Here is a 17,429-nt window from a genome sequence, read left to right on the forward strand (position 1 = left end):
TCTCAGATCTGTGAAAGAAAGAATTTGTGTCCAAAGAAGTACTAGAATTGAATGCCAAATAGATAATTTTGATTATATTAAGTTAAAAAGTTAAAAACAAAACTAATGTAGATAAGATTAGAAGGGAAGCAATAAACATTTTTACATTTAAAGCTTCTGATAAAGGCCTCATTTTAAAAATATATAGAGAATTGACTCAAATTTATAAGAATTGAAGTCATTCTCCAATTGATAAACGGTAAAAGGATATGAACAGATAATTTTTAGATGAAGAAATTAAAACCATTTCTAGTCATATGAAAAGGTGCTCTAAATCACTATTGATCAGAGAAATGCAAATTAAGACAGCTCTGAGATACCACTATACATCTTTCAGATAGGCTAAGATGACAGGAAAAGATAATGACAAATATTGGAAGGGACACTAATACATTGTTAGCAGAGTTGTGAATTGATCCAACCATTCTGGAGAGCAATATAGAACAATGCTCAAAAAATTATCAAACTGCATACCCTTTGAGCCAGCAGTATTTCTATTGGGCCTATATCCCAAAGAGATATTAAAGGAAGGAAAGGGACCCACATGTGCAAAAATATTTGTGGCAACTCTTTTTGTAGTGGCAAGAAACTGGAAAGAAATATAAGAAATGATCAGGAGGATGATTTTAAAGAAGCTTGGAAAGATTTACATGAACTGATGCTAAGTGAAATGAGCAGAACCAGGAGATCATTGTACCTGACAATATCAATATTATATGACAATCAATTCTGATGAATGTGACACTTTCCAACAATGAGATGACTGATGCCAGTTCCAATGATCTTGTGATGAAGAGAGCCATCTACACCCAGAGAGGGAATTGAATATGGATCACAACATAACATTCTCACTCTTTTTGTTGTTGTTCACTTGCATTTTGTTTTCTTACTCATTTACCTTCCTTTTTGATCTGATTTTTTTTGTGCAGCAAGAGAATTGTATGAATATATTTACACATTTTGGATTTAACATATATTTTAGCATGTATAACATATGTTGGATTGTTTGCCATCTAGGGGAGAGGGTGGGGGAAAGGACGGGAAAATCTGAAACACAAGGCTATGTAAGAATCAATGCTGAAAAATTATCTGTTCATATGTTTTGAAAATAAAAAGCTTTTAAAAATAAATAAAATATATTGAGAATTGCCTCAAGTTTATAAGAATACAAGCCATTCTCTGTGATGACCGCGTATTTAAAATCAGCTGGAGTCAGGAATTCAGGTTAAGGGAAAAATCTTCAATCTTTACTGAAGTGAAGAGGTGAGAGGGGATTGCGATAGCAATATGGGCAGCTGTGACAAAAAGCCAGCTAGCAGAGGGAGATCTGAGCTGAAGGGCCATCGCAATGGCAATGCGAGCAGCTGTGTCAAGATGCCAGCCAGCAGTCTCTTCTTCCGCTTCCCTTTCTATTTGCTTGCCTCCACCCACCAAAAACGTCATTTTCCTATACAACACATCAGGACTTGCACAAAGAGTGGGCGGGGGCCATTCTTTCTCCAAGCATATATATTAATAGAATATGGTTCAATTACTATTTGGCCTCACGTGCTTGGGACCTCAGTGCATCAACTCAAGCCTCAGCCCATTACAATTCTCCAATTGAGAAATGGTCAAAGGATATGAACAACTTTCAGATGAAGAAACTGAAACCATTTCTAGCCATATGAAAGAATACTCTAAAGCACTATTGATCAGAAAAATGGAAATTAAGAAGGTGTCACTTCATACCTCTCAGATTGGCTAAGATGACAGGAAAAGATAATGATGAATGTTGGAGGATATGTGGGAAAACCAGGACATTAATACATTGTTAGTGGAGTTGTGAATTGATTCAACCATTCTGGAGAGCAACATAGAACTATGTCCAAAGGGCTATCAAACTGTGTATATCTTTTGATCCATCAGTGTCTCTACTGGGTTTGTATTCCAAAGATATAAAAATGGGAAAAGAACCCACATGTGCAAAAATGTTTGTAGCAGCCCTTTTTGTGGCAAGGAACTAAAAATTGAGTGGATGCCCATCAGCTGGAGAATGGCTGAATATGGTATATGAATGTCATGGAATATTATTGCTTTATAAGAAATGATCAGCAGGATGATTTCAGAAAAGACTGGAGACACTTGCATGAACTGATGTTACGTGAAATGAGTAGAAGCAAAAGAACATTTTATACAGCAACAACAGGATTATACAATGATCAATTCTGATGGATGTGGCTCTTTTCAATAGTGAGGTGATTCAGGCCACTCTGGTTATATGATGAAGAGAGCCATCTACAACCAGAGAGGCTATGGGAACTATCCACAACATAGTATTTTCACTTTGTTGTTAGTGGTGTTGCTGTTTGTTTGCATTTTGTTTTTTTCTCATTTTTCCTTTTTTGATCTGATTTTTCTTATGCAACCTGATAATTGTGGAAATATGTATAGAATTACACATGTTTTATATATATTGGACTACCTGTTGTCTAGGGGAGGGGATGGAGGGAAGGAAGAGAAAAAAATAATTTGGAACACAAGATTTTGCACAAGGTTTGTTTATTGAAAACTATGTGTTTTGGAAATAAAAAAGCTTTATTAAAAAAAAAAAAAAAAAGAAATCTATGCAACCATTTTGACTGGGCCCACTACAAATTAACTTACTCTCAACTGGGCTCTAAACCCTTAAACTCCTCTGATAAATCACTATCCCACTTACCACAATGACTATTCTACCCTTTTTCATTCCTCATCAGTCTTTCTATAGATACCTTCCCTCTCCCCAGCCTCTCAGCTGAGTACCTCATTTCTTAGTATAAAGTAAGAATTTTATTCATTCCTTTTTATCTCACATCACTCAGATATCTTCCCCTACCATTTTCTCCTTCAATTCAGTCTCATAGGAAGAGGTGACTCTTTTTTCTTGCAAACACCTCAACACATACTTTTGGTCTCATCCTATCTCATTTTCTTCAGTAGATTGCTCTAATTATCATCCCCACATTCTCATAAATCTCCTACAATCTCCTAATCTATTGGTTTCTTATAGCTACCGACAAATATGTCCCTATATTCCTTAATCTTAAAAATTCCTAAATTAATCCTAGGATAATAGATCCTATAATTCTCTTCTTGGAGAAAATCACTTCAAAAGGCTGTCTCCTCTTCATTCATTTACTTCTCTCATTCTTATTTAAACTCTCATGCCTCTCATTTTATAATTTAGAATGAAGATATTATCTATAAGTCTATAAATTTGCCAATAATCTCTTAATTGTTAAACTTAATTCTTAATCCTCATGCCACCTTGACCTGTTTACAGTCTTTAATACAGTTTATCACTTACTTCTTCAATATTTTCTCCATTCAAGGTTTTTGTGGCACTGCTTTACCTTGGTTCTCCTCCTACCAATTTTCCAGGCTTGAAATTTCAGTGTCATCTCCAACTTATCATTCTTACTCACAGATGCTACACACCCAATCCATTACCAAATTACATCATTTCTACATCCACAATATCTCTAATATGCATACTCACTCCACTTCAGTGTTCCATTACCTCTTGTTTGCACTGTTCCCCTACTCCAATAAATTGTTCATTAAGCTGCCAAAGTGAATTTCCTACAGCAGTCACTTTCCCTACTCAATAAATTCCTTGGTTCCCTATTACTTCCAGAATCAAATATATAATTCTCTGGCTTTTAAAGCCTTTGTGAAGTTGGTACCTTTCTAATCTTTTTACTTTTCACTTAGCTCTATGTAAACTTGTACTTTTTTTGTCGAACTCACTTGGTATTTCACAAATAGGACACTATTTCTGGACCCCATATCTTTGCACTGGTTATCATTCATTTTTAGAATGCTTTTCCTGCTCACCTCCATCTGTAAGTTTCCTGACTTCCTTCAACATTTATGAGACCTTTTTATATTCTACCCATGCCCTCAATACTAAATTTTTCCTCCTAAGTAGGAACTTTCAACTCTGAAAATAAAAAGTCACAGAAAAACATCTGAAAATATCAAAGAACTCACACAGGTTATTACAACCACAGTTAACTCTAAGAAATAAAATAAAATGAAAGCAAACAGCCAACAGTGGTCATAAGCAAAAAGCTTTATTTATCTCTTGGAAGAAGGAAACTAGACACATGTGCTGGGACCTCCTTTTGGAGGAGACCCATTTTGGTGAAGCCAAATCTTGATACATAGTACAATGTTACACCATGTCCTGCAATGAGAGGTAATAGAATAATCGAGAAGTTTGATGCATAGTAGGGCTTCATGACTGGCACACGGTTCCTAGAGGTGTACATCCAAGTTCAGGAGACACCTACAACTTGTGTGAAACAATTCTGGGATTTTGTTTTGTCAGAGTTTACCCAGAGGGTATGAGCAAATGATTGTTGTTAAGTCAAGCTCAGGGTACAACTTGCTTGCCAGAGCTCGGCTTCAGAAAATAGGTTGTTTCCTAATAGTAAAAAGAAAGGAATAAAAAGAGAGGGATAGTAACGGCATGGGGATCTTGACAATTTTCATTGGCACTGTTTATATCTTCTAGTACAAAGTTTTATATGTCCTTTCCCCCATTAGAATGTAAATTCCTTAAGGGACAATGTTTTTGCCTTTCTTTGTATCTCCAATATTTGGCACAATCACTAGGCACACAATTAAGGGTTTATTGACTAAATAAAAGGCAATAGAATTATAAAGTCCTTTTTTCATACAAGGACTACAAATGGTAGGGGGAGATGGAGGAAAAGAGATGCAAGGATTCCCTTGTTTTCTCCTAAGACAGACTTATGTCAAGCTTTTTGTGTTTTCAGTTTCTGTGATCCACCATTTTGCTAGGCTCTGCAAACTAATGTTTTCCTTAAATTAGCTCCTTTCTCAAATAATGATGACAATTAAGATTTTTAGATCAGTTTGGATCCTCCATATTCATGCTAGTTATTATTGTAGAATGGAATATAAATTCTCAAAATCCCATGGGATTACAAATTGCTATCACCTTTGTCAAAGTTGCATTTTAGAATTGCTTGCTTTCATGTTTATAAACACAAAAAAGCTTGTGCTAGGGTTTAATTAGCATTGTCCAACACAACAATCCCAGAGTAAATTATACTCCTAGGATGTACAAATAACTGTCTGATTAACATGAAATGTGAAGCCACAGACTCCCCCAAACTTGTTCATATCACTTTTTGTTCTTTTTAACATTTCAATGCTTTTACACAATTTAAGGTGAAGTAAACCAAGTGCAGTGTGAAGCATTATGTTCATTTAATTAGGTGTTTCCTCTGAGTTCACATCTAAGAGTCATACAGGCCATGGAGACCCATTTCCAGAAAATCGGGTGAAAGGCTTAGAGGCATAATCTTTGCGGTCTAAGTGGCCTGTTATGAGAAGTGTAAGCTCTGATTTCTGGAAGTTGCAACTAACACACTCAATTCCGTTTAATTCACTCTGGCAGCCCAGAATTAGGAGGGGTACATGGCTTTAAGGATGCTTTCTGGGGAGGGCCTCCAGCTCTGCCTCTCAATCATTCTTCATGGTAAAATCCCATGGGAAAAGTGCTCCTCTTCCGGCTAAAATCACACTTTTTTGACACCTTTCTCTACATATCCCCGTCCTGAATTAATTGATTAGAGCAGCAGCCCCCAAAACCCTCACTATTTTTTTTTTTCTTTAAGTAAATCTCTTTGCTGGAAGTCCCAAAGCCGCCCACTCTCCCCAGCTGAGTTAGGGGCTCCACCTCCACAAAGTGGTTCGAGTGCCTCCTGGCGGCCACTTTTTCTAGTACTTGGCTAGGGTTTCGCGCCTCCCGGGCCTGTCCTCTTTTGCTGGGACCTCAGCTACAGGAAAAGGAAACCCGTCGGACTTGGGGCGGGGAAGAAAAAAGGAGTAGAGGAGCTTGCGAAATCTTGAAGTCGATCCAGGCCGAGAGATGCAGGGGTCTGCCAGAATTGCGGCTTCTTTGTGTCACTCTCTGTGTGACGTTGGCCTGGGCAAGGAGGAAAGGAATGAAATTGCAGCCAGCACAGAAAACAAAGTCAGCAGGTCACCTGGCAGGGACTTAGCGCATTATGCAACAACCCAATTGTTAGGTCTTTTTCTCTTGCTTCCTTTACCCCTTCTTAAGCAGTTTCATGTTGAAAGTTTGAGACCTAACCACCAAACAGTCATGTGTTCTGGTTTTAACTATCCTAAATGTCCCCAGGGGCGGCTTCTTTGGATTTGCCCTTCTCACTTTGAATTACCCTCAATAAAAAGGAAACGATGGAAGGAAATGATCAGAGAAATCGAGAAAAGACGCCAATACTCCAAAATCAGTCATACAGTGCTGCAATAAGGAACACTCGGATAAGTACCCGAGTGCAACGAACGCCCTCCCTAGCCTTGAACGACGCATAGGTATGTCTTCAAAGAATTAAAACATCCTTAAAACAGTTTAGTTTTCGTGCTGACGTTTGTGGCTTCGGGAACGTTTTCTTAACTAGGCACATACTATTCATAGCAAATTCATTCTATTCACGACAATTTTCCCATATCGCATATTTGGCTGAACAAATGAACATTACTAAAATTACAAGACAGTGAAGAATGGGAAGGGGTACTGAGGAGGCTAGAATATGACTGACCCTTAAACATAGGTGGGCTCTCAAATTAGTTTAAACATCGAAAGGGAAAGCCAGACTTTTTCAGTGACACTTAAATTTCAGAAAGATGTTGGAAATCAGGCAATGGAACTGACAGAGGAGAACTAAAGTTCAGTCTCCCTTAAAAGATTTATTCAAGCTCTGTCCTTGTTGAAAAGAGGGGGACGGGTAAAATCGCTTTGCAAGGACTTTTTGGGGAATCCTAATGCTGTGTTAAAGGGGATTTCTGAACTGTTTTCTCCACCTGCACTCTGCAGGGAAATGAGGCTTTGGCAAACTTTCCATTTCTATTTTTATGGCAACTCCTTTTGGAGAATTGCAAAACTTCAGTAATTTAAAATAAAAATACTATACTTACCTATTTTTTTCCCCTTAAGATCACATGCAGAGGGAAGAATATACAAATATCAAAAATACACCACATATGGTAGATACATATAACATATGGAGATTTAAGATATACACATGGTGAACACAGCACATTCACTCATATGGAATCAACACCCATTGAACAACCCTGTATCACTATACAAAAATAATCCTCTAAGCACTCTCCCCTTCACTGCAATCACTTCCTACCCACAAGCATACATTATACAAGGGTACTACTACTTCTTTCCAAAACATAGCCTAAGCTACATAGAGATAAACACAAAAGAAAAACAATAAAGTTTAATATTCTGGGGATTAAATAGAAAAGTTTTTTTGTTTGCTTTTTCACATTTGAATTCACATTCACATTTCACATCCCATGAAATTAATTCCCAGGATTAATAAAGCTCTTAGCTGAGGAGAAATGTCTAAGGGAGGAAAGAAACAAGAATTTTAAAGCACCTAGCATATGTTAAGCACTGTACCAAGCATTTTATATTATCTCATTCGATATTCACAGCAATCCAGGAAACAGTTGCTATAATCCCTATTTTTCAGTTAAGGAAACTGAGGTTATACTTAACTGCTTCAGCTACCAAAGGCAAGTAAGCTAGTTCTCTATTGTGTTCAAATGTAGTGTGCCAGATCTGTTGCTGTAATTATTTCTAGCAGGTAGATGTCGAAGTGGAGCAGGCCAGGAGTCAGGAAGACTAAATTTGGCCCAAGACGCAATCCCTGTGTGACTGGGTAAGTCATTTGACTTGTTTGCCTTAGTTTCATCAGTGATAAAAAGGAACTAATAACAGCACTTACTTCAGAGTTGTGAGGATCAAATGAGATGTTTGCAAAGCACTTAGTATGATGGCTGACACATAATAATACCTCTTCTGTCTATCTGTCCCCTTTAGTTAATATAATCACTTTCTCTAGGGACAAACAATGAAAAGAAAGATATTTTAACTTAACTCAAAAAGAAATGGCCAAGAGGAACATATATGAACAAGGCAACTCAAATACTACATGAACTCTTGAAATCCAAATCCAGTTCTGACTTAAATACAGTCAGTTCTTTTCTTTGCTGCTGGAGCCATACTTTTTGAAGCAGCTTCTTACTCCTGACATTCTGACTCTTGCTCCCTGCTGTTTACAAGCTGTCTTTTACTGGGCAAATAATTCTAGAGTAAGATGCCATAGCAAAGGTAATAAAGAAAAAAGCTTGCTATCTTATTAGTTTGTTTTAAGTTACCAAGGGTGTAGCTAATCTTGAAGCTGATACCAACTCCTTCCAATTCAAGCAGGAAAACTTTTTCACTTTGTAAAACAATAACAAGGTCTAGATCTATTTTTGTACTTCACTTAATATATTAATACTTATTACTTTTGTTATCTGCTCCTTGTTTTCTGTGATTTTATCAGCTAACCTGTGGAATATCAGCTCCAATATTTAAAGGATTGAGAAGAGAAGAGGATGCAACAATTTTTGTCTTCTGGCTTTTTGTTGAAACCAAAAGGAAACAGGAATCCAGTAGGGATCATTAAGCAACTCTTTATTTAAAATGTTTTCTTTAAAATGATTCTCATTGTTTTTAGATTTGAGACATTATAATTATTTGATCTTACAATGCTCATTTCTTCTAAAAATGGCCTATGAGCTTACAAAAATTAATGAAAGTAAATTTTAAAAATGTCACAATCAAAGAAAATATGCCTTTTGGTGTCATAGAAATAGGAAATCTTCATGTGTTTAGTAACTTTTCATACTCTACTATTGTATGTTTCTAAAAGATGAATATTGTCATGGGGAGAAACCTTTCCTAAGTTTCTCCAGCTTTGATTCTCAACCATCTCACAGAATGATGTCCTTGACCCCTGGGAGGAAGTCATATAAAAGAACTTTAAATTAATAGAAATTCCAAGTACTCATATGTTAATCAAAGTGCAAAAAATGTATTTGAGTCTTGTTACTGCCTTACAAAGTGTGAAATCTTCCAGACTGAACAAAGAAAAAACAGAATCCTAGATGTTTTATCTCCTTCTATCCTATATTTCTCTCAGAAATATTGAACAAATTAGGGGAGGAAAGAAAAAGATATAACAAAAGAATATTGCAGGTTTTTAAAAGAAATGAAAAAGAAAATTTTCTAATTGCAAATTATAGTATATTAGAAAAATTACTACATTTCAGTATGGGTTCAAACTTCACCAGAGGTTCTTGGAAAGAGAGCTTATAACTTCACAAATGTCCCAGAGCCTGTTTCCTCACCTATGAAATGGGGGTACTATTTTGCACTATTATCTCCCAGTATTGTAAGAAAAATGCTTAATAAACAGTAAAGTACAATGTAGATGTTATAATTATTAATTTCATTAATAAAAATAATTATCTATTCTCTCAAAGCCATACAATTCATCCCCTTTCCTCCAACTCCCAACAAGGTCCCAACAAAATCTTTCTACTATAAAGTGCACAAATCCTAACCCAAAAATATGGGGCAAGAAAAAAAGGGAGGCAGGTTTACTGAAAAAAAAAAATTGCCTTTAAAATAATGACTCATTTTATTTTTAAAAGTTATAAATATATTTTGTCAAAATATATGCTCAATATGATCAAAATTTGCACATAAAGTCATAAATAAGGTCAAGGTGAATATTTAGGGCTTTCATTTTCTTTTTTAAAAAAAGATAAAAAGTCCAGCTATAAGGGAACAACAGTCTGTATGTGGGTAAGCGAGAGGGGGAGTATGTTTGTGCATGTGTATATCCTCTCTCCTTCCCACTGAGGTCAGTCCAAATTTCAGCGACACCCACATCCTTCTACCACCATCTCCTGATAGTTCTTAAGTACAACCTTGTCATATTCATCTAAGTACAGCATAGAGATGGCACTCAGCTCTGTGGGCACACAGCAAGCTTTAGGAATGCTAGAATTGACTGAGTTGACCAGGGTCTGAACGATGGCATGGTTGGTAGAATTGAGGTGATCAGTGATGGGGAAGGGGCAGTCCCCCTGGCAATAGAAGGCATGGTAACCTGGGGGAGCCACAATCCAATCATTCCAACCAACATCACTAAAGTCCACGTAGAGGGGATGGCGCCTGCAATTCTTATTCTTTTTACGAGGCCGCTGTGAATGATGCTTTGGACTGCGCTTAGCTCTTTGGTGACGGATCAGGGTATGTCCTCGGCCATCATGGCCAAAAGTGACCAGGAGGGGTCGGAATTGAGCCCAATCCTTGCCCCCTAGAGGTAAAGATCTGCTAATCCTGACATGCTGGTCCTGGTGAGTCTGTCTCTGCTGGAGGTGAGTCACCTCAATAGCCAGCCCAAGGTTAGGCTGTTTGTCCTGAGTCCAGCGAAGGACTGCGGGGCTTACATCAAAACTTTCCCACTGAGTCACATTGTGATGGACAAGTCTGGTGTCTAGTAGTCGAGTAATGAGGCTATTTGGCATGGATACTCCTGGGGGTTTCATGACTTCATAAATATTGATCCTATGGAAACCTCGCTCCCAGTCAGGGCTCTGATCAACTTGTTCTCTATATAACCGGAGTTCTGCAGAAGAAATCACCTCATTCTCTGGAATACTGCTAAGATTAAATAGAAAACGAAAAGCAGGATTTTCTCTGGTCCCTGGGATGCTCTCCAGATGTTCTGGGCAAAGACGAAGAAAAAGGAAAAAGAGTACATTAGCTTTTTTTTTTTTTTTTTAACATGAGGAGGGAGAATTAAGAAAGAAATCAAGATACAAATAAAGAGTTGAATTGTGGACTCTGCTGGTCACATATTTTAGGGACACAAATTTAGCTATTTATTTTAACTAACTAGGCAAAAACATCAAGTACCAGAAACAGAAAGCAATTCCCATCTTACTTTATATTTCTAATAATTTCCATGTGTCAGCTCCTTACTCCAAGATCAAACTCTCCTTTAAAAAAAATCTTGGCTTTGTGTCCATGCTTTAGTGTGTTTGTTCAATTGTTTTTCAAGTGGTTTGAAATAAAAAAGGAGTAGAAAAGATACAGCAAGAGGTGAAAGAAAATATATACAAACCACCACTCTGCTTCAATTTTCCCAGTACTGCTAAACATTTCCCCATTGATTTAAGAAACACAGAGCATGCCTTGTTGATCATGTTACAGAAGGGAAAATAAATTCCAATGCTGTAATGATGCTGGTTGATTAATAATTCAGATTTACGCAGGAAAGGAAATATCCACTAGGAAACATTCAGATAGGATTACAAGGCCTCTATTGAACAAACTTTACAAATATACAGTTGTAATAATAAATTTTGAAAAATTTGCTTGAAAAGCTAACCGAAATAACTTTGAAATGATGAAGGGAAAGACAAGTAATGGGAGTCAGAGAACTTTTTCCAATGATGATATCCTATCTTTCCCCTTCCTCAACCCCCACCCGGCAATGCTCTCAACCTCCTTCCTCTCAGTCTCCAGAGAAGTAAAAATCATTCTGGTTTTTGATTCAGGATCTTAAAATAGGCAATAGCATAGGTAAGGTCGACTGTAATTGGGGGCTTTCATTTAAATTTTCACATACACATTCTCCCTACTCTTTTCCTACTTCTTCCCGCCTCTTAACTGGGAGCACGGTTTCTTTTCTCCATCCCTAGATAGAACACGCAGACTGACCTTCGTGATGGAAACACCTCACGGTGTTGGCGCGACTAGTAGAACGCTCAGGGTACTCCAGACTGATGTTCTGGGTTTGCTCTTTCTCCACCTCCTCCCCAGACTGCAACCGGTAGAGATCCCGCATGTAATCGGGGATGACAGCGCCCTTTCTAGGCTGTGGCCGCCGCCGAAGCCCAAACATCTGCAGCAGCGTAGCCTCAAAGTCCCGCAAGAACTCATGGTTCTGCCCAGGGCGGCGTCCTCCCGAGTGGCCCTGAATTTCGGCGACTTTTTTCTTGCCCGTCTCAGGTATCAAACTAGCATGGCTCACGCCTCCTAGCAGGACTTGGCATAATAAAACGACCATCAGCATTCGGTTACCAGGAATCATGGTGTCTCTAGGGAGGGATAAGGGGTGAAGGGTTAAATTAATAAAATAAATAAAAATGAAAATATGTGCAGTGTATATACATATATGTCCATAAATGGCGTCCAAGATTAGATAACCTGTCCAAAGATCAAGTCTGTGTCTAGCCTTCCCCCTTCTCCGGATCAGCTGCAGCCATGCATGGTCTGAACGCAGGAACTGCCCAGTAATTACTTGTTCTGACTTGTTTACAGTCACATAAACCCAAATAGGATAGCCTCCATTCTGTTAATCTTTTTGTGTCCCAGTTGCTATCTTAGCCATGATCTCAACTTGGCTTGCCCAAAGATAAACAGTTAACATAGAAAGAGTTGAAAAGGGGATGGGGGGGTGGGAGGTGGTGGTGGCGGTGTGAAATGCCATCAGCCTCCCTTTCTCCTCCGACCCTCCCCTTCCCTCTTCTCTCCTCTTCCTCCGCCTCCCACTCCCCCCTCCCTCCCCCCCAGCCCGGGGCACCAGAACATCCCTCGGATTAAGTCTGGGTTGGAGGAGAGTTGTAGGCTGTGTGGGTGTGGGGAATCAAAGGATGCGGCAAGAGTTCCAACAACAGAGAAAGCAGTTTTGGAGCAGGCGGGTTTGTTTATCTTGAGGCTTAAGTGTTTTTTAAGAGACCAGCAAAAAGCGCTTAATTGCTTCCTGATAAACTTCTGGGGAGTGAGCACAGGGCTCCTCCCCAGCCCCCTCAAACAGCCAGGACAAATGACACTGAACATACACCGGAATTATGGACTTTCCACAGAGGAAAAAACCCTAGGAGGACAAATATATGGCTAACTGCTATTTTCCTTCCCCCCTCCCCCACTTTCCTTCCTTCCTTGCGCTTCCCTTCTTAGAAATACACCAGATTTGAAGGTCACTTAAATTGCATTTGAAACTAGACAGGAAAAGACTGTGGAGAAGAAATATGGGACATTATTGTTTCATTGAAGAAAGGGCGAAAGAGGAGAGAAAGGAAGAAGCTAGAGCATAACTTAATGTGGAAGGGGAGTGAAAAAAAAAAGGAAGTCTACTCACTGACAGAAAACAAGTCATATAAAAACAGTCCATGATTCTTGACAGCCAATCTTTGAACACTTTCTGGAAAAGCTCACAAGGGAGCCGAAGCAGGGTGCTGCTCGGATGGCACTAAGCAATGGCTCCTAAAATGAATATTTGAATATAATGAGACTCCCAACCAGACAAGGATCTGTTTTTCTTCCAGCCCCTCAAAGTCACGTGAAGCCAGTCCCCGCCTCTCACGCTAAGAATCTCGTCCCACTCCTGGAGGCAAAAGGGTCATTCCTTCCTCCCCTCCACCCCCTAATCCTTCCCATTCCCCTCCCCTTCCACAACTCATACACCTTCCCACCCCGAAATCTGTCGCAGCCCCTCCTGTAACTCCAGGAACCTAACCTATGACTGTCACTCCCAGTAGAGTTTTGCAGAGCTGTGTATCCTAAATTCTAGGTGTCCTAGGAGAAACCTCTAGTTCAAAACTCTAAGAATACAGCTATTTCAAGCAAAGATGAGAAAAAGCTGCTTGGGAGAAAAGGGGAAGGAGGTGGAGGGCGGGGAAAAGGAGAATGTACCTGCAGATTGTAGTGTCTGGAAAATCTCCGCCCTCCAAGAGTAGAAAGATACCACTCAATGGGTACCCACTGCTGAGATTGTGCCTTTTAATGAGAAACTCGAGGGAATTCTGGAATTTTTGCATCTTTTATTGGACGGAATTGTCGTGAATTATCTATGCTATAGATACCATAAGTTGTTTCTTAAAAAAAAAAAAAAGGGGGAGGGGGGGAGGTAGGACACTGTTACCCATTTCCTCCAGCAAACCTGTTACACTCAAAATACTGCTTTCCAGAAAAAAAAAAAAATCGTCCCAAACAACAGCAGACATCAAGTTCGAAGACCACCCTACTCCGAATTAAGGGTTCTGATCCACATTTGGGATTATTGATAAGGAGGAGAAAGATTAAGAATGGAAATAATAATATTCCCAGCTTTATTTACTAAATTTACTAAATGGCTTAGGGCCACCTACATCATTGTGACTAAACAAAAGAATCCAAAATAGTCAGTAGAACTGACTTAATGAAAAAGAGCATTAGTGCCTAGGTTTATATTCAGTACTACTAATCAGTTTAAATTAGGCATAACCCCCAGAAAAATACACCTCTTCAGAAATGCTTCTCAACTCTTTTTTTTGTTCTTAATCGATGACTTCATTTCCTAAACTCATTGTCAAAAGTAAATCTCATCTGGTTACATAATTAAATAATAGCGAACAGCTTTTGGTGTGAAAATTTTCTCTCCTGCAAATCTATATAAATAAAACATTTACAAAAATTAATCTCCATCCACTCCAACTCTGCAGAACAAATCAGTGATACTCTCTCCTTTTCTGTGTTCAGATTCCCCAATAACTTCCTTTTCTTCACCTCTGATCTTCCCTGATCCTTTTAATTTAGTCTGTTTGCCTTCCTTTAATAAACATGTTTTTCCTTTCATAGGATACTTAGGTGAAACCAGAAAGAACTTTTGGAGAAAAGGAAAATAGTTCCAGATAATCTGGCACTTCACAAGAAAGAATTGACCCTACCTCAGCTCCAACCCAAGAAACATAGATTTACTGACACCCTTAATATTTTTAGGACTGAACCCAGTTTTAACCATCAATTTAGTAGTAAATACCCAAAGGAATAAACAATCTTTTATTCCCTTTTGGTTTCCTTGCACCCCTGGATAGAGTAAAGTTTAGTATGAATAATGGAAAGAGTGGATTCCTGAAAAGCCCTCAGAATAACTCAACCCTGAGAAGACCAGATCATCCTATGCAATAGAAAATTTTTTTCCAAGGCAACGGCTCTCTGAAGACACAAATAAATGTGATGATAGGAGTACTGGGAGGGGTGTGTGTGTGTGTGTGTGTGTGTGTGTGTGTGTGTGTGTCCTACAAGGTATGTCCACATGGCTAAGGAACAGACTAGCATTCCTAATTTATTCCCTGACCTATATGAAGAGCAATCTCTCAGCTTTCTTTTCTCTCCAATGATTTCTCCATCACTAAGAGGGCAGTTTCAAATCCCAGAGCAAAGATATTCTTCTTTGGGCTCCAATAATCAACACTGATCAACTCTTCTCATTCTGTTGCTGCTTATAGCTAGAGAATAGAAATACCTTTTGTGGCTCTAAATTCACGATATTTTGGAGTCATCATCTTTTACTTATACATTTCATTTTTATTTTCTGTAGTTTTGTGCGAGGAAGAGTAAGAAATAAATAAAACTTTCCCCCCAACCTTTCTTCCATTTCTCTTTCTGTCTCTGTTTCTTTTTCTCCTCCCCCATTCCCCTTAACGCCCCCCCCCCCTACCCCCACCCCCACCCCTCTGCTTCGGAAGCCTCATTGCAGTGATTTTCCTCTTGGAAGTTACATCTTTTATCCTATTACAGCTTACCATGTATTCTAAAAATACTACTCTAAAAGTAGCATAATCTTATGCAGTTGTATCAGAAAGGTTGTAGTACACCTGTCCAGAAACCAAAGGGTAGAGCACAGAAATCTAGAAAGGTTTTTATTTGTAATCTTATTTGTGAGCTATAACAATCAGCAGGCAAGCAGAATCAGTTCTTGCTAGGGTAAAATTTTCTTGTGTATTAACCATATCTAACTTCTTCTCCATATTTTTCCCCTCCTTTTCTCCCCTCTTTCATCCTTTCTCTTTTTCTTGAAAGTCTTGTCCTTCTTTCTTCCTTTACACTTCGGTCCACTCATCCCTCACCTTTCTTTACCCTTTCCTTCCCTTCTTGCTTCTCCTTGGCTTTTTCTATGTGAAAGCTTACCTACATTCTTTAATCCTGAAAGCTAATCTTCCAAGGTCCTGAAAACCAAGGCAGACTTAATTCTAAACCCCAGAGTTTCTGAAGCTCTTTAGCCTAAATCTAATATAGTTTGTAGTGCTCACCTGGGGACCAAGTTCAGTGATACTAGAAAGCATGCTCAAACTAGTTTGCTTGCTCACAACAAATATACACAGCAGTCTGGCCTTCTCTTAAGTTTAGAGTAACTGCTACTCAAACTGATTATTAAAACACTGAGTAATCATAATTTACCTCGAGTAATTAGAGATAATGAAATACCTCTAAAATCAAATTATGGAGAAAGGAGCAGTTGGATTAGTTTGCTGTCTTTAAATTCTTAAAAGGTTTCTAAATGCTGAAAAACAGTGAACAGAATTTTGTAGAAGAGTTACTACTAATAATCTAAAATCTAAGATTCCTCCTCCAAGTCTTTTAATAGAGACCTTTTCTATATGTATATATTTGCTATATGTGTATGTATGTCTATGTAGATCTGCATGTATATGTATTATGTAAACATGTGTAAATATGTATATGTCCAGACCTGAGATTTAATTGATGTAGGGAGCTCCTGGTGAGGTAACTCTCTCTGCTAATTTGGAGAGGTGACTTTTGTAATCTGTAGTAATTTGGAACACTGAGAAATTAAATGACATGCCCAGGTTTTCAGTGTCAGAACTGAACTTGAACTGAGGATTTTCTGATTCTGAGGCAGACATGCTCTCCATCGTCTTTCCCCTCATTGCTTGTGTGTGTGTGTGTGTGTGTGTGTATCACAGATTACAATATATTCAATGAGATCCAAGATGATCTGAGTACTGTTTTCATTCTCTTGTTCCTCTTCCATAAATATGCAAAAAAAATTTTTTTTGTTGTTGTTGTTGTTGTTTGTCAGGGAAGTCTGGAGAGTTTGGAATTTTTTGATCTACTCTGTCATCTTTCCAGAGTCCTTCCTCCTTGAAATTTAGTTAAATAGTTAAAATAAAATTTCATGCCCTAAAATAGATTGTCAATGGGAACTAAATAGTGCCAAGTTTATTCTGTAATGAACATCCTATTGAGAAAAATTCTAATGAGAGGTTTGCTAGAAAAGTGCAGTGTTGGTTCAATTTTATACATAAATGAATGTTTTCAAACTTTTTACTTTGTTTTTGGAGTCCAAGCACCAATACTGTGCTGCTGTGTTAGTACTTTCTAAAGTAAGTATATACATTTTTAGTGATGTGGGGCATATAGAGTAAAGAGTTGTTTAGCAAGAGAATTAAGTATATTTTCTTGGCTGATTCCCACTCTCAGATGAGCAGCACCTGATAGTTCCTAACTATTCTTTTAACATGCCTGTTTCTCTCAGTGATGTTAGTTCTACCCCTTGAAAGAAGGCATTTCCTTTTTATCTGCTTAGGACAAAGAGATCAAGCATACAACTTGCCTCAGAAATCTAACTCCAGTTCTTCCCTTCTTTCCTGCTACATAGGAGGGA

At 38.3% G+C, this 17,429-nt stretch overlaps 1 protein-coding gene across 1 annotated transcript; it reads right to left on the minus strand.

The window, feature by feature from the left end:
* Positions 1 to 8,575: 8,575 nt before the first annotated feature.
* On the minus strand, positions 8,576 to 13,267 carry BMP4 (bone morphogenetic protein 4). Its single transcript, XM_051977968.1, has 3 exons — positions 13,122 to 13,267; positions 11,699 to 12,078; positions 8,576 to 10,700 (listed from the first exon to the last, which is right to left on the minus strand). Exons 2-3 carry the CDS (start codon positions 12,069 to 12,071, stop codon positions 9,844 to 9,846), a joined length of 1,230 nt encoding a protein of 409 aa, XP_051833928.1. The 5' UTR covers positions 12,072 to 12,078; positions 13,122 to 13,267; the 3' UTR covers positions 8,576 to 9,843.
* Positions 13,268 to 17,429: the final 4,162 nt, after the last annotated feature.

The sequence above is a fragment of the Antechinus flavipes genome, chromosome 2, assembly GCF_016432865.1.
Source record: "Antechinus flavipes isolate AdamAnt ecotype Samford, QLD, Australia chromosome 2, AdamAnt_v2, whole genome shotgun sequence".
NCBI lineage: Eukaryota > Metazoa > Chordata > Mammalia > Dasyuromorphia > Dasyuridae > Antechinus > Antechinus flavipes.

Excerpts from the sequence above, each read along its gene's own strand:
- BMP4 (XM_051977968.1), bottom strand. The coding sequence starts at position 12,071 with ATGATTCCTGGTAACCGAATGCTGATGGTCGTTTTATTATGCCAAGTC. Across the intron at positions 10,701-11,698 it reads GAGGTGTTTCCATCACGAAG|AACATCTGGAGAGCATCCCA; the intron begins GTCAGTCTGCGT and ends GTCTTTGCCCAG.